Source organism: Procambarus clarkii, chromosome 10 (genome assembly GCF_040958095.1).
Source record: "Procambarus clarkii isolate CNS0578487 chromosome 10, FALCON_Pclarkii_2.0, whole genome shotgun sequence".
NCBI lineage: Eukaryota > Metazoa > Arthropoda > Malacostraca > Decapoda > Cambaridae > Procambarus > Procambarus clarkii.
The window spans coordinates 43,721,011-43,745,569 of NC_091159.1; the positions used below are offsets into that span (position 1 = coordinate 43,721,011).

At 38.4% G+C, this 24,559-nt stretch overlaps 2 protein-coding genes across 5 annotated transcripts in view; one reads left to right on the forward strand and one right to left on the reverse strand.

The window, feature by feature from the left end:
* The window catches only part of LOC123775371 (organic cation transporter protein-like), a 149,791-nt gene extending 128,081 nt beyond the window's left edge, over positions 1–21,710 (forward strand). For all 3 annotated transcript variants that reach the window (XM_069321956.1, XM_069321957.1, XM_069321958.1), the window contains 5 exons: positions 894–1,028; positions 9,834–9,913; positions 16,191–16,372; positions 18,055–18,191; positions 20,154–21,710. In XM_069321956.1, the coding sequence (XP_069178057.1) occupies positions 894–1,028; positions 9,834–9,913; positions 16,191–16,372; positions 18,055–18,191; positions 20,154–20,247 (628 nt within the window). In that variant the 3' untranslated portion in view covers positions 20,248–21,710. The remainder of the gene's footprint in view (positions 1–893; positions 1,029–9,833; positions 9,914–16,190; positions 16,373–18,054; positions 18,192–20,153) is intronic.
* A 2,027-nt stretch (positions 21,711–23,737) lies between these two features.
* LOC123775360 (all-trans-retinol 13,14-reductase) overlaps positions 23,738–24,559 on the reverse strand; it is a 45,376-nt gene continuing 44,554 nt past the window's right edge. For both annotated transcript variants that reach the window (XM_045770507.2, XM_045770515.2), the window contains exon 14: positions 23,738–24,433. In XM_045770507.2, coding sequence (XP_045626463.2) covers positions 24,267–24,433 — 167 coding nt within the window. In that variant the 3' untranslated portion in view covers positions 23,738–24,266. The remainder of the gene's footprint in view (positions 24,434–24,559) is intronic.

Below are 24,559 nucleotides of genomic sequence, written 5' to 3' on the forward strand. Positions count from 1 at the left end.
ATCCATCCATCCATCCATATCCATCCATCCACCCATCTATCCATCAGTTTCTCCATCCATCCACCCATCTATCCATCAATTTATATCCATCTATATTTATTATCTATCCATCAATTTCTATCCATCTATTTATCCATCCATCTATTTATCCATCCATCTATTCATCTGTCTACCTTATCTCTCCATATATCCATCCATTTATCTATACACATCTCTATCCATCCATCCAGCCTTCTATTCATCTGTCTAGCTATCCATTGATCTATCTATCCATACATCTACCTATCTATCCATCTACCCATCTATCCTTCCATATGTCCATTAATCTGTCCCTCTAAACATTTAATTATCCATCTATTTATCCATCAATCTTTCTGTCAATCTCTATCCAGCTATCATTCCATCTATCCCTCTATCTGTCTGTCCATCTCTCCATCTAGCTATTCATCCAAGTATCCATCTCTCCATCCAAATGTCAATCAGTCTATCCATTTTCTTTCCGAGACCCTATCTCCTGGCACATCGAAGGTGGGAGGTGTTGAGGCCTAGACCATTCTGCTCCTTCCCATACAATACGTAATTTACATGTGCCGTAAATATATGAACAAAGCCACCAGGGCCGTTATGAGGATTCGAACCTTCGTCTGAGAGGATCCCATATATCTATCCGAACCTTGGGATGTAGGTTCGAACCCTCATCACGGCCCTTGTGGATTTGTTCATTTGATGCATCACGCTATTGTGATTTCTGTGTGCAGTGAATATATTTTGTTCCCGTTTATTTATTTGATTATGTTTCTTTAGTTAATTCCATAAAATGAGCCGCATTTCTTTCCTATGTACATGAGCGCGAATCTGTGTACTCAGAAGGACTAACCTCCTCACCTTGACAGGGCGGTCTGCACCCTGGTCTACTATGGACTATCTTCAAACTCTGGGAATTTGGGTGGCAATATTTTCGTAAATTTCATCGCCACGATGCTCATTGAGATTCCATCATACGTCTTCACATATCTGGTGCTTGACAGGTAATGTCTTCTCTCCCCTGGTAGGTTGAAAGGGTAGTGTACAGGTGAACTACTTGATAACACAGTTATGAATATAAACTAGTATACTAATGTAAACTCTGACAATCATATGGCAATATCTCTGGAATTTTCATTCCATGGTGAAATTCAGAGATAATTTTTTCACTGCACAGAATATTTTCATTTTTAATTTGTGTTTATCATCATAAACATTTAAAATTTATGGTAACATTTTGGATATTGTCATTTATGAGATTTCTTTTTAAGTTAATTGCAAATTCTTTTATATTATAATTTGTCATATTATACTAAAAGTAGTTATTGATCTACCAGTATGTGATCTTCAATTACGTTTTACAGTAGTAGTTTATAAATTACATAATTTCCATGTGCTAATGATCAGAGCAAAGAGTAGAAATTCAATAATGTATTATGATACTTCTAGCAGTGCTTTGATCAATAAATTTTGAATGCTTAGATTTCTAAAAATAAATATCAATAATTGCTGGAAAACATATAGCAAGTTGACAAAGTTTAGTACTGTACTTTATTAGAAATGAGTACTATATTAGTACTTTAGTACTAAATTAGTAATAAATGAGTGCTTTATTAGAAAGTTCAGTACTGTACTTATTAGAAATGAATACTGTATTAATACTTTCATACTAAATGAGTACTAAATTAGTACTTTATTAGAAAGTTTAGTACTGTACTTTATTAGAAATGAAAGATATACACAAATTTTTAGAGTACAATTCAATCTTAACAATAATTTGTATATGATTCACAGAGTAGGCCAGCTTAAGAAAAGGTTAAATTATGCTGCTTTAGTCTAAACCAACATTAAATATAATTGTATATCTGTCTATGACCATTTGCTTTCTCCATTCTGAAATTTTTTCTATCAATGGGTGGCCAGGACAAGAGGATCTCCCTGAAGCTTCATCACCACCCATACCTTCCCCTTTCAAACTCTCTGGCCACTCCCCCATACTATTTTTCCAGCTCTCTAAACACTTCCCCATACTATCTTTCCAGCTCTCTCAATGCTCCCCCATACTATCTTTCCAGCTCTCTCAATTCTCCCCCATACTATCTTTCCAGCTCTCTCAATGCTCCCCCATACTATCTTTCCAGCTCTCTCAATGCTCCCCCATACTATCTTTCCAGCTCTCTTAATGTTCCCTCATACTATCTTTCCAGCTCTCTCAATGCTCCCCCATACTATCTTTCCAGCTCTTTCAATCCTCCCCCATACTATCTTTCCAGCTCTTTGAACACTCCCCATACTATCTTTCCAGCTCTCTCAATGCTCCCCCATACTATCTTTCCAGCTCTCTCAATGTTCCCTCATACTATCTTTCCAGCTCTCTCAATGCTCCCTCATACTATCTTTCCAGCTCTCTCAATGCTCCCCCATACTATCTTTCCAGCTCTCTCAATGCTCCCCCATACTATCTTTACAGCTCTTTGAACACTCCCCCAGACTATCTTTCTAGCTTTCTGACAACTCCCCCATACTATCTGTCATGCTCTCAGACCATTCTCCCAGTCCATCTGTCAAGCTCTCTGACCACTCCACCATAGTATTTGTCAAGTTTACTGCCCACCCCCAGTCTATCTATCAAGTTTACTGACCACTTCCCCAGACTATTAATATGTCAAGTTTACTGACCACCCCCCCAGGCTATCTGTCAAGTTTATTTAATGCCCCCCCCCCCAAGACTATCTGTCAAGCTCTCTGACCACTCGCCCAGACTATCTGTCAAGTTTACTGACCACTTCCCCAGACTATTTGTCAAGTTTACTGCCCATCCCCCCCCACCCCCTAGACTATCTGTCAAGTTTATTGACCACTTCCCCAGACTATCTGTCAAGTTTACTGACCCCCCAGACTATCTGTCAAGTTTACTGACCACCCCCCCCCAGACTATCTGACAAATTTACAGACCCCCCACTCCCAGACCCCCCCCTCCCCACTCCCAGACTATCTGACATCATGTTTCATGATGTCAGGTTTACTGATCACTCCCCCAGACTATCTGTCAAGTTTATTGACCAGTACCCCAGACTATTTGTCAAGCTCTCTGACCACTTCCCCAGACTATCTGTCAAGTTTACTGACCCCCAGACTATCTGTCAAGTTTACTGACCCCCAGACTATCTGTCAAGTTTACTGACCCCCAGACTATCTGTCAAGTTTACTGACCCCCAGACTATCTGTCAAGTTTACTGACCCCCAGACTATCTGTCAAGTTTACTGACCCCCAGACTATCTGTCAAGTTTACTGACCCCCAGACTATCTGTCAAGTTTATTGACCCCCCCAGACTATCTGTCAAGTTTACTGACCCCCAGACTATCTGTCAAGTTTACTGACCCCCAGACTATCTGTCAAGTTTACTGACCCCCCAGACTATCTGTCAAGTTTATTGACCCCCAGACTATCTGTCAAGTTTACTGACCCCCAGACTATCTGTCAAGTTTACTGACCCCCAGACTATCTGTCAAGTTTATTGACCCCCCCCCCCCAGACTATCTGTCAAGTTTACTGACCCCCAGACTATCTGTCAAGTTTACTGACCCCCAGACTATCTGTCAAGCTTATTGACCCACCAGACTATCTGTCAAGTTTACTGACCCTCAGACTATCTGTCAAGTTTACTGACCCCCAGACTATCTGTCAAGTTTACTGACCCCCAGACTATCTGTCAAGTTTACTGACCCCCAGACTATCTGTCAAGTTTACTGACCCCCAGACTATCTGTCAAGCTTATTGACCCCACCAGACTATCTGTCAAGTTTACTGACCCCCAGACTATCTGTCAAGTTTATTGACCCCCCCCCCAGACTATCTGTCACGTTTACTAACCCCCCAGACTATCTGTCAAGTTTACTGACCCCTAGACTATCTGTCAAGTTTACTGACCCCCAGACTATCTGTCAAGTTTATTGACCCCCCCAGACTATCTGTCAAGTTTACTGACCCCCAGACTATCTGTCAAGTTTACTGACCTCCCCCCAGACTATCTGTCAAGTTTACTGACCTCCCCCCAGACTATCTGTCAAGTTTACTGACCCCCAGACTATCTGTCAAGTTTACTGACCCCCAGACTATCTATCAAGTTTACTGACCTCCCCAGACTATCTGTCAAGTTTACTGACCCCCCCAGACTATCCGTCAAGTTTACTGACCCCCCCAGACTATCCGTCAAGTTTACTGACCCCCCCAGACTATCCGTCAAGTTTACTGACCCCCCCAGACTATCCGTCAAGTTTTCTGACCCCCCCAGACTATCTGTCAAGTTTACTCACCACTCCCCCAGACTATCTGTCAAGCTCTCTGACCACTTCCCGAGACTATCTATCGTGTTCACTTACTACACCCAGACTATCTGTCAAGCTCTGGCCACTCCCCAGGCAACAGTAACTCCAATATAATGTTGCCCCTGGTCCAAGTGAGATGTTGTCTGCTCTACCACTTGTTCTCCTGGCCGTATATGTTCTTCTTGTACACTCTTCGTTTTCTCTGATGCTCTGCCATTATCCTAACGTGTCCATAATGTGTCCATGTATAGCACTTCACCCAATCCACAAATCCTCATCTCATTTCCTCATATTTCATCTCTCATATACTCCCCTCATTACTGTATCTGTCCATACTATCCTTGTCCACACTGTTCATACTTCTCCTTGTATTTAACCCCTGTACTGTTTTCCTTTCTTTATAGTGTCCACATCTACCACTTCTCTGCTAGTCCTTGCTCTTTTGTTCCACCTTCCTTGCTTCCTGTTTTATCTAACACCATTCCCAAGCATTCAAGCTTACTCCCTTTTCCAGTATCTATTCCTTCATCTTAAGTATCTCTTCAATCATCTGAAGTATGTCTTCCTTCATCTTTCTTTCACCATAAACGTAACTGGTCAAACTGACTTGCCTCTTATCTGTGATGTGCACCTAGTGTTGATGTCGACTGTAAGGGGGATGTTTGTATTTGTATGTTGATAATGTGGTGACCAAACCACACACTAGAAAGGGAAGGGACGACGTTGTTTTGGTCCGTCCAGGACTATTCTCAAGTCGATTGGGTGTGTGAAAATCTCTGATTTATTGATTGATGATGTGGTATTCTGTCCTGAGAGTGATGAGGAATTACAAATGAATTTGATGAGTTTGCAGAATGAGTTTGATGTGTGCAAGAGAAGAACATTGCAAGTCAATGTAGGAAAAACATTATGGTGCTGAAAAGAAGGAAATGTTCAGGATTTTGTAGACTTCTGTAGTGTGACAATACAGTATAGTGATTTTGTATATATATGTAGTGTGGCAATACTGCGATTTTGTAGGTATCTGTAGTGTGACAATATAGTGATTTTGTAGATATATTTAGTATGACAATATAGTGGTTTTGTAGATATATATTTATATATATAGTGTGGCAATACAGTGATATGGTAGACATTTGTTGTGACAATACAGTGATTTTGTAGGCATTTGTAGTGTGACAGTACAGTGATTTTGTAGATATATTTAGTAGGACAATACAGTGATTTTGTAGACATTTATAGCGTAAATAAATTTAAGGATATACTCATAACATGCAAAATAATTAGACAGAACATTGACATACTAAAAGGCTCAAAACCCCCTGGTGTGGATGGAATCCAATCCAAAGTCTTAACAGAACTGGCAGAAGAACTATGCCTACTGCAGAAACTACTTTTGACAAAATCTCTGAAATAAGGGGTAGTCCCCCCTAGATTGGAAATATGCAAAAATTACCTCTATTTTGAAAAACGGCAGAAAGAGTTCAGCAGAAAACTACCGGCTGATAAGCTTGGCATCACACATTTGCAAGCTCATGGAGAGAATCCTCAGGGAGGGAATCATTCACCAACTTTCAGTGAACAACCTTGTACAATTGTCACAACATGGATTTGTTAAAACCAGATCCTGCCTTGCAAACTTGCTCACATTTTTGGAAACGGTAACCTGCAACTCAGACAAGGGCCTTCTGGTGGATGTATTATACATGGATTTTGCTAAAGCCTACAAGAAGGTACTACATGAAAGACTGGGAAGGAATTTACAGGCCTATGGAATAAATGGTAAAATAGTAAAATGGATAAAACAATGGTTGAAAAAAAGAAAATAAAGGGTCGTGCTAATTGGAAATGAATCTGAATGGAGAAATGTGATAAGTAGGGTGCCACAAGGGTCCATTTTGGGACCTACCCTTTTTGACATATACATCAATGACATAGATGAGAATATTACAAACCAAACCATCAAATTTGCAGACAACATAAAGATTTATGGTAAAGTGGGAAATGATAATGATATTGAAGCCTTACAAAGAGATCTACATGAACTCAACAAATTTTCAAAAGACTAACAAATGCTTTTTAATATCGAAAAATGCAAGTCCTTGCTGACTTGCATTTTTCAAGCCAACAACCCAAGCCACAACTACCAAATTAATTGCATTACATTACAGCAAACTGATGAAGAAAAGGTCCTTGGAGTCAAAATCCACCACTCATTAAAAGTTGCACAACAGGTGGGTGCAGCAGTTAGAAAAGCTAACCAAACTCTTGGGATAAACAAGCATACTTTGACTTTAAGGAAAAAAAGGTAATGGTTCAACTGCATAAATAAATCTCTGGTGCGCCCACATTTGGATTACTGTATCCAAGCATGGCGACCTTATTTTCAGAAGGGCATAGCTGCTCTGGAGAAGGTGCAACACCAGGCAAAAAAAAGTCATTACAGAGCTAAGTCATCTTCCTTATCAGGAATGCTTGAAGGCTGCAGTGCTAACAAAACTGCAAACTAGGCATGACAAGGTGGATCTCATTGAAGTTATTAAAATACTGAACAAGTTAGAGGATGTTGATTCAGATATTTTCTTCAGAAGGTCAGATGTAACACAAACAAGGAGCAATGGTTTCAAGCTCAACCAGCCACAATGTAGGACTGAGAACAGATGTTTTTTCCCCCGCAGGGTTATTAATAACCCATGGAATCACCTACCCACTGAAGCCGTAACTGCCAAAACTGTGGCGAGTTTTAAAATACTGTATACCTGGAAAAGATCATAAAGGAAAATAGGGGGGGGACCTTCGAGGCTACTAGGGTTAGAGTTCCTCATGCAAATCAGTTAAATCAGGAAAATATGTAGTGTGACAATACAGTGATTTTGTAGACATTTGAAGTGTGACAGTACAATGATTTTGTAGATATCTTTAGTGTGAAAATAGTGATTTTGTAGACATTTGTAGTGTGACAATACAGTAATTTTGTTGACATTTGTAGTGTGAGAATACATTGATTTAAACAGAACAATAAAATTAAAGGAAAATATGGTAGAATAGGCAGTAAGGATGAAGTACTTGTGAACAGTGTAAGATAAAGAAAGGAACAGAAGAGATGAAGGAGAGAGAGTTCTGAGTGGCAAGGCAGGTAAGTAACAGTTGTATAAGGAAAAAATGGGATAGTATACTTATTTGAGTTTTGACGAAAGGAACCGAAACTTTGGAACGGAAAGGGGGCAGAGTGCTCAAGAGTACAAGATCTAGATGTATATTTTGTTTTTGTTTAGAAAAATAGCTGGTGTGAGTATCTGGGATGGGTATAGCAATAAAGGAGTTCATGAGATATGTGGTATGAGTGAGAGAATAAAATGTGAAGTGAAATACCCAGAGGTGGTATGAACATGTTAATGGTATGGCTGAGAATGGTTCAACAAAAAGAATGAACAATGGTGAACTAAGAGTATCACATGGTAAGGGCAGATTACCAGTGTCTTGCAAAGGGAGAGTGGAACAATATGCTAAAAAAAAAAAGGGCCGGGGATGGAGGTTAGGTTGGTCGAAAGAGTGAACCACTCGTGTGGTGATGGTGGAGTGCTGGAACTTGTGTTGTGGCTGCCCCTTGATAACACCCCCCCTCAGCAGGGAGTGAGGTCAGGTGTGGCCATGTTCATTGGCCACATGTGTTACTGTTAATGAGTAACACTCAGTATTAAAAACATTATGCAGGGAGGCAGAATAAAACCATGGAAGACTCAGTCTGGAGACTGTAGGGGCCTGTTGCATGTTCAGGTGTGGCCATGTTCCTTGCTTCTCTCCCTTAAATATAAAAATATTGTATTTAACTACGAAGGAAAAATGAAAGCAGAATGGACTTGAGATTAATTATTCTAACATGAATCTTCTTTTCATTTCAATGTTTAATTGAAAAATTCTCTCTCCAAAGTTCCTCGTACAGTTTTATAATGGCTAACGGTAAGAGTTTCAACGACCCTGTCAACATTTTCAAAGGCAGAGTAGAAGTGACTACATTATAGCTGGAGTAACCGAGTATATAACCCAGAGTGAAGAGAAGTGTTGCATGGCCCCATAGGTACACTGCAGCTTACCCATCTCTCTGTTCCAGTGATGGCTGGGCCAGTATGCTGATGTTTTGTCTTGGTCTTGAAGATGGTAGAATATAACCCATATTAGCTGGCTGCTGATAGTTGGCCGAGTTTGTTTGATGTGTAGTGCTTTGTTAATGTCTGTTCTTCTATTGTCAATTATTGCAGTACTGTTTGTCATGATATATCTGGTGATGATCTGCTTATGTGCAGAGATTATATGTTCTTTGATGAGGCCTTGCTACATTATCATGCACCTTGCAAGACATGTTGTTGTCATGTCTATCTACAACCAGCTAATACGGTTACATTCTACCATCTTCAAGACCAAGACAGAACATGCAGCATGCTGGCTCAGCCATCACTGAAATATAGAGATGGGTAAGCTGCAGTGTATCTATGGGACCATGCAACACTTCTCTTCACTCTGGGCTATATACTCGGTTACTCCAGCTATAATGTAGTCACTTCTACTCTGCTTTTGAAAATGTTGACAGGGTCGTTGAAACTCTTATCATCAGCCACAATAAAACTGTACAAGGAACTTTGGAGAGCTAATTTTTCAACTTCCTTCTCAAGTGAAGAACATAAGAAATATGGAGAAGATTCATGCTAAAATTCTTGATCTCGCCCTTTCGATCATATTCAATATCATAATTATATTATTACACACACACACACACACATGCACGTGCGCATGCACACACACACACACACACACACACACACACACACACACACACACACACACACACACACACACACACACACACACACACACACACACACACACACACACACTCACACACACACACACACACAGATTGATAGACGGTTGGAATACTTTAGGTGAGAAGGTGGTGGAGGCCAAAACCGTCAGTAATTTCAAAGCATTATATGATAAAGAGTGCTGGGAAACGGGACACCACGAGCGTAGCTCTCATCCTATAACTACACTTATGTAATTACATTTAGGTAATTATACATATACACACACACACACTCATCCTGTAATTATACTTCAGTAATTACACAATATATCTTGCAAATACCTTACAGTTAATCTTAGACTGAAAAAACACAAATATAATTTGAAATAACAAACAATATGTTAGTGCAGTTGTTGTTGTCCTCTGTGAACCTAATATAGATTTATCCTAATAAACTCATTTGAGTGTCAAATGGATCCTCATCAGAGGAAGATGAGGATCTTTAAAAGTTTTAATTGATTAAAGTTGTCATGAAAGTTTAGTACTTGAAGAGCCTGTACGGGTGGTCATGCCAGCAAAGAAAGAAGGAAAGAAAGACTGTAGGATTAATATCCTGGACCAGGATTAAACACATCCAAGAGAGCCCTGTAGGTTTTACTCAACATGATGATTCCACAGAATGGGAAGGAAGGGCACGCTCTCCTTTGTCCTTTTGCTCGGCGGCGTCGCTTGCTTCATATCCGGAGTTATCCCAGAAGGTAAATTGTGTGGGCACACGGCACTCTCCGTCTCCTGACCCACATCACTTGACCAACGCCACCTGACCCACGCCACTTGACCCACACCACCTGACCCACATCACTTGACCCACGCCACCTGACCCACGCCACCTGGACCATGCCACCTGGACCATGCCACCTGGACCATGCCACCTGACTCACATCACTTGACTCACGCCACCTGACCCACGCCACCTGGACCATGCCACCTGACTCACATCACTTGACCCATGTCATCTGACCCACGCCACCTGACCCATGTCACCTGACCCATGTCACCTGGCCCACACCACCTGACCCACACAGAGCACAAATGGTTTATCATAATGTAAAGTTACTTATATGAGCATCACCATATAAGTTCTTTCATTCAATATCAGTAAAAAACATTAATTATAAGTATATTATAAGTTTTCTGATTGAATTGCTAATTCATTTCTCAGCAAACTTTGTAGTAATGAAGTACTGTACAGAACATGTAAATTAAGCACTTGATCTTGTTTGTCGTGCAGATATTGTGCTTCAAGGTGCTTTAATATGACAGCTACATTAATTTCACATGAATTTCAGTCAAGAAAATATAAACCCACATTACTGGATGAACGATTCAAACCACAGGGTCAGATCAGTCTTCACGGCCAGGACACTAAACCACAGGGTGAGGCAAAGGTCAGGTCAGTCTTCACTTCCTGGAGACTAATCCAGTAATTAGGGAGAGTCTTATCAGCAAAGTGAGATGTTTCCCCCATCATGTTGTAAGTGTGGTTCACTGAAACCAGAAAGCTGTTGTGGATGAGACAGACAGTTGTAAAGTTGTTGTAGATGAGGCAGACAGTTGTATATTTGTTGTGGATGAGATTAACAGTTGTAAGGTTGTTGTAGATGAGGCAGCCAGTTGTAAAGTTGTTGTGGATCAAATTCAAATTCAAACGTTTATTCAGGTAAAGTACATACATACAAAGTGTGATACAAACATTGATGGATTTATAGATAGAGCTAGTACATGCAATGCCTAAAGCCACTATTGCGCAAAGCGTTTCGGGCAGGAAAAACACTAAAGACTAAAACTTAATACTAATTGAGATTAAAGTATAAATTGTGTTGAAAATATATAAAAATAAAAAAGGGGAGAACATGGCAGAAAAATAGCAAAAATACAATTTGGTCAACAAACAGCATTGTTTAAAAATAGCAGACATGGGTTGATATTTTAAGGGTAAGGTAGGTTACAGGGAGTTAATTAGGTAGTGCTTAGTTTTTATCTTAAACTGGTTGGGAGAGGTACAGTCTTTAACATGATTTCGAAGGTCATTCCGCATTCTGGGTCCCTTGATTTATAGAGCATTTCTAGTTTGATTAAGTCGTACTCTTGGAATATCAAAAAGGTATTTGTTTCTGGTGTGGTTTCATGGGTTCTGTTACAACCTTCAAGGAACCTTTTAAGGTTAGGATTGACATTACAGTTCACCGTTTTATATGAATATAATACACGTGAGAGGATGTGCAGTGACTTAATATCTAACATATTCAGAGATTTGAGTAGGGGTACCGAGTAATGTCTGGGGCCAGAGTTGGATATTGTCCTAATAGCAGCTTTGTGTTGAGTAATTAGATGACGTAAATGATTTTGGGTAGTGGAACCCCAAGCACAAATACCATAGTTGAGACAAGGATAGATGAGGGGATAATAGAGTGTCACCAGGGCAGGGTGAGGTACATAATATCTGATCTAACAGTTTTTTATATTTTTTTATATATATATTTAGAATGTGTCCCTGGAAATTTAGCTTGTGGTCAATGAGAATGCCAAGGAGTCTGCCATCTACTTTGTTACAAAGTTGAGGATGAGACACACAGTTGTAGATGAGGCAGCCAGTTGTAGTAGATGAGGTAGGCAGTTGTAAAGTTGTAGTGGATGAGGTAGGCAGTTGTAATGTTGTTGTGGATGAAGCAGACAGTTGTAAATTTGTTGTGGATGATGCAGAAAGTGTAAAGTTGTTGTAGATGATGCAAACAGTTGTAAAGCTGTTGTACATGAGGGTGACAGTTGTAAAATTATTGTGGATGAGGCAGATAGTTGTAAAGTTGTTATGGATGATGTAGATAGTTGTAAAACTGTTGTGGATGATGCAGACAGTTGTAAAGTCATTGTGGATGAGACAGATGGTTGTAAAGTTGTTGTGGATGATGCAGACAGTTGTAAAGTCATTGTGGATGAGACAGATGGTTGTAAAGTTGTTGTGGATGATGCAGACAGTTGTAAAGTTCTTGTGGATGAGGCAGATAGTTGTAAATTTGTTGTGGATGATGCAGACAGTTGTAAATTTGTTGTGGATGATGCAGACAGTTGTAAATTTATCATGAACAATGCAGAAAATGTAAAGTTGTTGTGGATGAGGCAGAAAGTTGTAAAGTTATTGTAGATGAAGCAGACAGTTGTAGAGTACAGTTAATTAATAATACAGTAATTATAATGATAATAATTACAATAATTCCTGTTCTCAGGGACAAGGGAAGGGAGCTATCAGGAGAAACTACCAAGCCATAATGACTATATAGCACTTGGAAGGGATCATGATAAGGATTTGGGATGAGATGGGGGAGAAGAAGCCTTTGAATATATACTTTAGGATTTTATCGAGGTTCCCCCAAGGTGTAACTCCGGACCTTCCCCCAGGATGCAACCCCACAAAAATTAACTAACTCCCGGGTACCTGTTTACTGCTAGGTGAACAGATGCATTAGGTGAAAGGAAATGCACCCATTCATTTCTGTCCCATCTGGGAGTTGAACTCAGGATTTTTGATAATGAATCAAAAAATCCCCTGCAAGTATCCTCATCCTGTAACTCGTTCATCCATTAATTTAGGTTTTAAATACCTGAAAGGAAGTAGATTTCACATCTGTCAGCATCTTTTCAGTAGACTTTAAATAATCTCATATTTTATGCATAAAGTTACATGCAGCACTTAAAATTAATATATTGTACAGTAATGTTATATAAATATGATGGAACATTGTGTGAAGCGCGATCAGTGTGTCGTTGTGAGGCAATCTTGTGCGAGAAGCATCTCTTGCATACTTTTACATTTAAGATGTAAATATTTCTTAGGATGACTGTACTTATTTTTTTTTAATCATGTATCATACTTTTGTGTTGTTACACTGGTGACACATCCTGTTTTTTAGTGACAAGTGTGACACATCCTGTTCGTTAGTGACAAGCGTGATGCATCCTGTTCTTCAGTGACAAGCGTGATGCATCCTGTTCTTCAGTGACAAGCATTATACATCCTGTTCTTCAGTGACAAGCATGATGCATCCTGTTCTTCAGTGACAAGCATGATGCATCCTGTTCTTCAGTGACAAGCATGATGCATCCTGTTCTTTAGTGACAAGCATGATGCATCCTGTTCTTTAGTGACAAGCGTGACGCATACTGTTCTTTAGTGACAACTTGACGTATTCCGTTGTTTAGTGACAACCGTGACGCATCCTGTTCTTTAATGACAAGTGGGACGCATCCTGTTCTTTAGTGACAAGCGTGACGCATCGTGTTCTTTAGTGACAACCATGACGCATCCTGTTCTTTAATGACAACCGCGACCCATCCTGTTCTTTAGTGACAAGCATGACATCCTGTCCTTTGGTGACAAGCGTGATACATCCTGTAATTTAGTGATGCAAGAACCATGATGACAAAGGCATGGTCACTTTCAAAAGTAAAATCCGGACGTAAACGGAAGAAACTAATTGAATTTACTTCTTTAAGATACATTTGCATATGTCAATAGGTAATGTTTTGTGAAAAATATAATAGGGGGTATTATTAATAACTTAATAAGTAAAGAAATGTTATGATTTAACTTGAGGTTGGTGTTGTAGCAGAGTGGTAAGTAGCAGGTATTTGTGTTACTAAGAGAATGCTGGTAAGTAGTGGGTATTAGTGTTACTAGGAGAATGTTGGTAAGTAGTGGGTATTAGTGTTACTAGGAGAATGTTGGTAAGTAGCAGGTATTAGTGTTATTATCCCTCTAGTTACTTGGTATCTTCCCTTCCTTAGCATCTCGTGTTTGCCTGGTCCCAGTAAACTTAAAACCAACTATCAGTTCAGGACTACCATACCAGCTCAGTTTGTATAATATACATAATTTGGAGAGTTGTACATATGTACAAATGAATATAACCAATATCTAAATATCTAAAGCTGCAGTTGTGCAATAAATATTGGGAAAAATGGCAAAATGAGTTTTGCTCAGGTTGTGAAGACACAAGAAATTTGAATAATTGGAAAATTAGATTTTTTGTTTCCAAGCAATACTTAGTAAATAATTGAATTTCTTCATTATAAGAAATACATTTTGTTTTAGACTAAAATATTTTAGATTTTGAACAATTTTATACTTGCCAGAATCCATCATTGAATGTTATGAACCGCATCTTTTTAGTAGAGTTCTCTGAACCTCTTGCTGTGATGGCTCCCTACTCAGCCCGTTCTCTCGAGTGTTCCCAATGTCAAGAAACTGTCATGCAAAAGTGTCTTATACTAACCTACCAGAGGACCCACAAACAGATAGCAGGGCAGTATGTCAATTTTGCGAGCCACTACCATTTTCTAGTGCGACAGTTTTTTGGCCTTAGGTATTGAATACTGTATGCCAAAAAGCAACATGCTATTAGGAGTACAGTTGCCCCACTACTGGGTCACATCAGTCCCAAGTGTCTCCAACATGAGAGGAAGTAAAATGCAGCTGCTGTGGTCCTAAAGGATGAGGGGTGAAAACTTGGGAAAGCTGCCAAAGCCAGCAATGCAGGCAACAAGGCCTCCACACCTGGGACTGAAGAAAGCGAATCTATGTTTTCACAGATCTTGTTTATAAAAAGCTCCATGACAATCACCAAGTGGTCACGAACCCTGTGGCCATCCATAATAAGAGCTCCAGAAAGCACAGACAGCCTCACTTCCCCACATCTTTTGGAAGCACCAGAGCAAACAGGCTGTCCTTGAGCAGAGAATAAGGAGAGCTGCCCAAAAACACCTAAAAGATAGAACTTACTTCCTTCCAATCAAATGTTCAGGTTCAAGGAAAAGAGAAGGTTTTCAGCCAGCCAGGATGAATCAGCAACCTCATAATGCAGCCAATATGCTGAAGCAGACTTGTATTCAAATGAGGCTAGGTCCATCAGTTCAGATAGGTTCAAATCTCACAGGAGATACTGACAGATCTGCATGAGCCACATATCGTGCAACATGGGATAATTTAAACCTTCAGAAATAAGATGATCAGCGCATAGAATTGAACCCTAGGAAGAGCTACCGAGTAATCAAACACAAACATCGAAGGGGGATAGGAAAAAATCTTCTCCTTGGAACAAAATATCTTTTGCTGAGGGAACCAACATCCATGAAGAGTTGAAGGGCACCGTTGACCCTCCATGGGCTCCACTCCAGCCCAGGAAACCAAGCATGATGTCCATAGGGTAGAACTGCATTTCATGCTCAATGAATAGGACAGAAGGCTGGTTTCCATGGAGAAGAATCGGAGCTGATGAGCAAGTGTGTAAATAAAGGCTCCACATCCCTGTAGGGAAGAGACGGTGGCTCCTGAAGAAGTTATATCCCGAGCTAAACTCTGCACTGATGCCAAAAAACTCAGATGCTTTAAAGCTGGAACCCGGAGGGAGGTGGAGAGACCAAAAGCAGGGCAAACCCCACCCCACACAGGAAGGAAGAAGAAATGTGGACTTAGTTCAGGTGGCATTCACCAGAACCTCAAGTTTCAGGTTCCTAAACACCATAAGGGACCAACTCTGGGGCACCCAAATGAGCAACACGCTGCAAACCCAAAATTCGGGATAACCTTGCCAGTAAAGCGAAAGCTGCCTGTTAAGCTTCTTGATAAAAAACAGGCTGCTGGCAAGGGGGATGGGGTTTCTGGGCCGTCTAGTGACAGCCATCGATACTAATGGGTTCGAGCTAGTATCAAGTTGACCATTTCTTTGGAATAAATCGGGTTAAACCTTTGTCAATCTATGTGCATTCCAAACTGTATTTATTCATATGATATTAATCTAAATAAAGTTCTATGCAGGTATTATTACTTGATAATATATAGATTCAAGGTATTGCCTGGAAACAATAGTTGCACATAGGTAAATCTTTCATTTTTACTGAACTAGCAAATTAATGTAGTACTCTTTATCAACCATTACAATTGTCTAATCTTTGTATTCTCTATCCATTTTTTCTTAATAGACATCAGTTGGTTGATTGTAACTCTTAGTCTGGTGGGCAAGTTTGGCATCGCTGCAGCGTTCGCCATCGTCTACATTTATTCTGCGGAGATCTTCCCAACTGAGTACCGGAGTGTGGGCATCGGGGCATGCTCCATGTGTGCCCGCTTCGGGGGCATTGTTGCTCCGTTTATTGCCTCCTTAGTAAGTTCCAAGTGTTCTATATCATTTATTCAATAATTTTCAAAAATTTAAATTATATATAAAAGCACTTCACACACTCCTGTGTGCTCTATATCTATAAAACTCTGAAATGCATCACTAATCGTGACCTCAAATGTTTTCAGAGAGAGCTGTAGTAGAATGCATGGACACTACACAAGAAACAAATATGTATATGATATTCAAAGAGTACGACTCAACCAAAGTAGAATTGGCATGCAAGTCAAATGCATGCCATTTGAATTTTAGTAATATTACTATATTTACTATAGTTACTTTTAAAGCTTCAGAATCTAACATAATATGTTCTGTGCTTCATTATTAACACTTTCGTGCCTACGGCATATGCGCCGCCAACTAAGAGGTCACACTCCCGACGTGCGGGCGAGCATGCAGGCAAGCGTCAACATTGAAATGTGTATACTCGTTTCAGTTTTCTCACCTTAATTCTCATGCTACGTCGTTCGTTTTGGTATTGTGCTCGCAATAAAATTCCCTACAGGTGTATATGCATATAATGTCCAAAAGCCCAGCATGACTCCCAACAGCAAAGCCTAAAGTCGGCAAAAAGTACCCATGAGCGCACAAAATCAGTAAAAAGTGTATACTCGTTTCAGTTTTCTCACCTTAATTCTTGTGCTACATCGTTCGTTTTAGTATCATTGTGTTTGCAATTAAATTCCCTGCAGGTGTATATGCATATAATGTCCAAAAGCCTGGCGAGACTCCCCGCAGCAAAGCCTAAAGTTACCCGTGAACGAGCACCAATTTGCACACCGCAACCTAATGTGTATACTTGTTCAGTTTGATAACATAAATTTTCGTGTTACGTCGCTCATTTTGGTACCAAATTGTTCGCAATATAAAGGGGGTATTTTAAAACTAGTCCCATAATAATAGAGCAATAACTGGAATTTTAACAAATATTTTAATTTTGGACGCTGATCATCACAAAATTATTTATATCATTCCAGTGTTCTGACATAAATTTTTGTGTCACAGCTTTCATTTTAGTATCAAATTGTTCACAATCTAAAGGTGTGCATTTTAAAACTAATCCCATAATAATAGCACAATAAATAGAATTTTAACAAATATTTTAACATTTTGACCCAAAACGTATTTATAATCTTTCAAGTGTTCTGACATCAAGTTTCGTGTTACATCTTTCATTTTGGTATCTCAAATTGTGTGCACTTCAAAGGCACTCATTTTGAAACTATCCCCAAGTCGATCAGATAAAAAATGAATTTTATACAAATATTTTTTGGGGGAGCCCCTACGGCTTCCCGGAGCTTACTAGGTTGAAATGCTAATGTCAGACTTTGGCATCAGTCATGTGTATGGAGTTCTTATGGGCCTACTGGGGACCACGAGTCAGAACCTGGAACCTGATGTGGAGGTTCCCAGGATTTGGGAGGAGTTGACTTGGGGACCTTGGGGCCCCGTTGGACTCCACCTGGGTTTTCCGACCCTCGGAGCGGGGCATGCTGTTACAAGTGGGGTTTTCCTTTCATCCCTCTGCGTACGACTTGGCTTTGGATTCGGCTCCTCCCCAGGTTTGGTTCCATATCCCAGCAGGTACATAGTGATTCCTGTGACTGGCATTCATTTGTGTTCATATTATTAAGCTGCGCTGAAATGCATCCTCCCTTATTCCACAGGCCCAGACATACAGACCTTTGCCACTTCTAATCTTTGGGGCGCTGTCCATAGTATCAGGTTGTCTGGTCATCTTCTTGCCAGAGACCGTTGGCTGCGAATTACCACAGACGCTAAAGGAAAGTGAAGTATTTGGAAGGTGAGTCTTCTCTTGTGGTCTGTTTTTTTAAATCAAAACTGGCTCCTGATGTTGTTTCTACAAGTTTATATATTATTTTTGGCATTTAAGGGTTTACTATGGGTATTGGGTAAAGACAATCTTGATCATTTTCCAAAAGATGGAGCTGGACATCATTTCAGGGCAACTTGGTACAAGAAACAAGCTAAAAGTTGTTGTTAAATGGATAGGCGTTGGTTGGTTACTCACCAATAGCGAACACTGCTTTATTTTGCTTGTTGGCTTTTTGCAAATCGATCGGATGGTTTTTTGAATGATCCAAAAACTGGTTGCAAGACTTTTGTTAAAAGTATGCACAAAATCGAAGAACATGAAAAAAGTAAAACACACAAAAATGGAGAAAGATCTTTTTCTTACCCAATTTTGTTTGTTCAGTGTCAGAATTGTCATAGCTGGCCTTGCAACTGGAAAGGAAAAATACAATACAAACACAAACAGGATACACACAGAAATCACAATAGCGTGATATATCAAATTAGTAAATCCACAAGGGCCGTGATGAGTTCAAACCTGTGTAAAACCCCAGTTTGTGTGTCTGGAAATTAAGGTGGCTAAGTACTTTGCAATAATTGTTGACTAATGCAGCAATAATTGCAATAATGCAGCAATAATTGCAATAAATGCAATAATTGTTGACTAATCATCAGCAGAATTGATTACTTTTCTTTGTCCTTGCAATATGTAACAGTACATAGTGATGCTGTGGAACAATTTAGATGATTCAGCGAAATACCTGGAGTAAGGACTGAAGATTTTTTCAACATTCTTCTTCTAGCAAATCAAAAACTTGGGGCAGTCAGTAACTATGTGTTATGGTCTGTCTTACGATGGAGGGGTAAATTCAATGACATTTCAGTGTCGGGCAAAATATCTGGTCTTTAGACAAAGATTAGGGAAGGTGATCCAAATGTACTCTTTTGCACACTGCTCTGCATGTAATTTAAATCTGGTTCTATTTTATACAGTATGCTCCAAAATTAAAACCAAGTTATTGTTTCTAGAACAAGAACACTTCCTAGAACTCTAGGAAGTGTCTATACCTTTTTTTTGACAGTTTACCTCCCCTTACAGTACTAAAAGAAGAACGACAGAATCAGATTAAATCTTTCACATTGACTGTAAAGAAACTTTTTGATACTAGATGGGCATCCAGAAAGTCAGCATTACAGGCAATTTTGTGGAAGTTACCAACACTAGCAGTTGCACTACAAGGAGTTCTGGATGATGAGATAAAAACTGTACTCCTAAGTTTGCTAGAATGAATCCTAGGCAAAAGATACTGTTGTAGTTTTCACACATTTTTCACATTGCTTCATTTTGTTTTCATTTTACATTAAAAATTAAAATGATTAAATAACACACATGTTTTTATTATGTTTTGAGATGAGCATGCTGTAATACTTTTTAAATGTAAAATAACAATTATGCATTTCCTTTAAAACTGTATCTTCCTTGTGTTATGATTTTAAACACTATCAAAATGTGCAACGAGTTTATGTACTTGGCCCAGACAAAGCTGTGTTTTCCAATACTAAAACTGTGGGCTCCTGCTTCCCAATACCATCAATAGGTGGGTAAGGGTGCTATGGCTGCTGCATCTTTATTCTCAAGGATTCTATAATTTTAATTATCACCCAAGACAAGAAAACCTGATTTTTAAATCAATTTGTTTACTTCTTTTCATATAATCCAACCGCTTTGGACTAGATGGTAGAGAGACTGTCTCGCTTCTTGCAGGTCAGCGCTCAATTCCCAACCGTCCAAGTGGTTGGGCACCATTCCTTTCCTGTATCCTTATCCTCATATCGCTTCCAAGTGCTATATAGTCGCAATGGCTCAGTGTTTTCTCCTGATAATTATCTTACCTTGTCTTTTTTATGATACGTAATAAATTTATTTATACAACACGTCTCGATTTTTCAGTGACCAGTCTATTTGGTACTTCTCGTGTTGTGGCAGTCGCAACAAGACGTCAACACATGAAGAGAGTAGAGTTCCAGATAACCAGAGGATTTAATCACAAAATTAAAACAATTTAATCAAGATTTTTAGTATAATAAGCTTTTGTATGTTTCATATGCAACAGATAAAATCATTTGACGGTTCTGTGATTAAGACAAGCCAGCGACAGGGAATATGAGCTTCATCATTTAATAGATCACATGTTATTAATTGCTCACCGTGCCTACCTTGTACTGCTCACCGTCTTCCAGTGATATTAACCAATGTCTTTGGGTCTCTCCTTTTCTGTTGTCTTAGATAAAAGGATAGGTACAATATACGGTTTGTGACACTCCTAAAAATGTTATCAGGAATGACAAGTGACTAGCAACTGAAGGTTTCAAAGTCCCATTGTCCTCTTAAGTATTGGTAATGGTAGTCTGTTTAAAATGGAAAAACTCTTTCTAATAGAATTTACTTTGAACCCCTGAAGTGCACAAAAAACAAACATGTAAAATTAAAAATTTTCATGCAAGAATTATAATATATATATATATATATATATAAAATATATAAATATGTATTTGTCTTTTTTGTGCTTGGTTCACATTAGTAGCTTGCCATGTTACGGGATGTGAGTCAAGGTGTGTGCCAAGAAGATAGATGTACAATATTATAACCATTTTTGTTATAATTTGTGTTGAAACCAGGTCATGATAACTAAGCTTAGCATGCAACTGTATTACCCGGGAGGGGGGGGGGGGGAGGGATGTGGGAGTGTCAACGTGTGACGATAACTACACTTTGAGCGCTGAACTCGAAGCAAAAACTGAAGACTATCAATAATTTTGTAAATTAAATCTCCCAACATGGAGTAAAGAAATGTACGAGTTTGACAAATTTAGGAAAAAAAAATTGAAATGAGAAATACACACACTGCCAGTAAAATAGTTTCCATCAGAAATAAATAGTTTAAATTAAGTAAAATTTGAAATACCTGTACTTGAAACTAGATCGAAAGTTCTCTTAAATACCAAAAATTTTACCTGTATTGTATTATGTTAATTTAATGTTACAGAACGTTAAGCTCTCAGAGAATAAATGACCTCCATTGCATCTTATCTGGTAGACAGCAGTGGTATTGTATTTTTGTAATTAGGATGTAACTCATTGCATACATGCCACTTGGCAAGGTTTCTACAGTGTTGTATTTTTAATTATGCAGCTCCTTGTATTCTCAAAATGATGTTCATATTTTCAGCTGCAGTTTCTAATATACCTGTATTTAACTGATTCACTGCTGTTATTATTTCATACGAAGAGAACAAACCTTAGTATTGGGAGGACAACACATTCGAAGGTGTTCAACATTATGATGCCCTGAATCACCAGTTTTACTCTGTTTAAATGTGCACATTTAGTGATGTTATGTGATCATTCTTGCTAAAAGTTTATTTCACACTGAAGGCTCATTTTTAAATTTGTAATTGTTTTCTTTGGTGTTGAAATGATTGAAAATATAAACTATTCTTTTGATAATTGCTGTACTTACTTTCCTTACGAATTCTAAATAATTCACAAATTTTTCTTACCATCTTAAAGGAAACAATTATCAAGAGAAAGTGCCGAGCCCATAAGGCTATATAGCACCGTCTCCACAGAAAACTTAAACATTTACTTATTATCTTTAAGTATATTTCAGAAAGGAAGGAATGATAAAATTATGTATCAAAGCAAAGTTCTAGAACTTAAATTGACCAAATATACTTTGCAGAGAAAAGTTCAGGCATTATTCAATAAATTTTCTAAGCTGTTCATACCAAATAGCTTATACAAAAATGTCTTGTCATTTCATGTCCTCGGATAATGTGAAAATTTTATATTTTATCTATATTTGTACAGTATATTATTTCCTCGTGTTTCCTGGCACTTTAAATAATTGTGCAGTATGAAAAGTTTTGTGGTTAAAAAGACTCCATGTTGAATATAGGGAACTTATTCACCAGAAAATGGCAGTTCACTTTATTCAATGTGGGGTCTTTTTAACCTCAAAACTTTTCATACTGCACAATTATTTAAAGTGCCAGGAAACACAAGGAAATAATGTACTGTACAGATATAATATATAATTAATTTTGGATCCCCTTGGTGCCTGGTGGGTCCAGGCACCAAAGGAACATACCAACCCTAGGTGGGTGCCTTGATATCAGGAGGGTCCTTTAGGATCTGGTGAGTCCCCCATGTAAATATACACTGGCTGCCTGTCCCCCCCCCCAACACAATGAAGTATTAAACTACCATACCATTCATGTTATGAGATATGATGCCCAAAAAACTACCACTCACAGGACGAGTATGGGATGCACAATAATTTACCGCTGAAAGGATGAGTATGGTGCACAATAAACTACCACTCACAGAATAAGTATAATATGGGGTACACAATAGTTTACTGCTTACAGGGTCAGTATGGGGTGTACAGTAAAGTTTTGCTGCTGGGATGAGAACTGGGGAACACAATATACTACTGCTTACAGTACAAGTTCACAACTTTAATGTGTTTAACTTCCAAAAGTCTTTCTTCTGGGGGGCTATCAAAGACTTTTCAAGTTCAGGTAAATGCAATCAGCCAAACCTTCCCTTTCATGCATTATTTCTGTGGCTCTTTCATCAAAATTAAGTTAATTTGTTACATACAATCTCCCCATTCAAAATCCAAACTGACTTATTTTGGTGTTACTTTCCAGGAACAAGGTCCATTTGATTTTAAATATTTTTTCTAGCATTTTTACTGTCATGCTTGTTAATAATATAGGTGTTTAGTTTAGAGAGTCTTCCATGTTTCCTTCTTATAGATTGTAACCATTTGCCTTTCTTCCATATGTCAGCTAAATTCCATGTTTAAGAACAACTGCAAGATAATATATAATGGGGCACTAATCTCAAATGCACATTCCTTTAGTAACCAAGGTGAGATTCCATCTGGGTCAACTGCTTTTTACTTTGTCTCTAGTCACTTCTAATGTACAGTATTCCTAAATTTCTTTCTAAGGTCAACACTAAATTGAGGCTAGTCCACAAAAAATTTAATTCCTCACAAACACACTTTGGAACTGTTCGTTTAGGGTTTTACACATTTCCTTTTCAGTCTCTTGAGTGTTTCCCACCAGTTTCAGCTAACCCCCTCACAGTTTAACTTATCAGATATCGGGCAGAATACAATCCCATAATAAATCAGGGTTTAACTCTAAAAGTCTTGACATCATATGGCTGGCTGATACAAAAATTGGCGTATGAGCACACCTGGCAAATATATCAGATCAACACCACATAAGGGGAATTTGTAACTATTTTACCCATCCTTTACAAAGATCTTGCTGGTATTCTAAAGCTTAAAAACATTATTACTGCTTTTGTTTGTTTTAGTGCAAGAATTTTTAGGATCTGCCAATTTATCTTTCAAATGCACAACATTATATCAGTACATATTCCACCTGCAATTCAATTCTTGTAGTTCAAAATAACCTTTGCAAGCTATAATTTTGTGTTAAATCTAAATAAAAATATTTATTAAACGACAAATTTATTTGTTACCCGAAATAATCAACAATTTCTCAAAACTGATTAAAATCAAGTTAATAACATCTAGTAAGCTAATATACTGTTTACCCATTATGTACATTACATTAAATATATGAAATCAAATTTTCTCAATGCATCATATGTAGTACCATTCACAGCTAATACATACTACTGATTAGCTTCAGTTTGGCAAAATATTACTATAATTTCTTAAGTAATCATTATCCCTTTGACTGTCAAATCAAATTACACTGATTTAATCAATTAAATACAAGACTTCCTGTATTTACTGCTTTTTAGCTTAATATACATTCAACATCTGTAATTATTGGTTACAAGAATTCAATCTTATTTATTGACACTACTTCACCCTTTATAAACATGATTAGCAATGTCACACTAGTACTACTGCAAAATGCTTATAAACATTAGTGGCCACCTAAGGGTAAAGATATATTTCCTAACTAGCTATTTCTCATTACTGTAGTAATTCTGTAATAAAACTAAACATTTTCATTCAGTCTTAGCCTTTGTTTTAGCTATACTGTGTACAGTGTGGTGGAGCCGCTCTAGATCACTCCTCACATTGCGCTGCAAGATGGAAGTAGCACAAAGAAGGCCCCCCCAGAGAGCTCCTGCAAACCCACAAGAACAGATATCTTGTCCTGTTAAGTAAACTCCTGCAATCAAGAGAAAAACTAAATATTATCAACAAAAACTTTCTAAATTACAACCTCCCAAAATGCAAACTTACACAATATATATTATTGCATATATACATTATACATATTATACATTATATATAT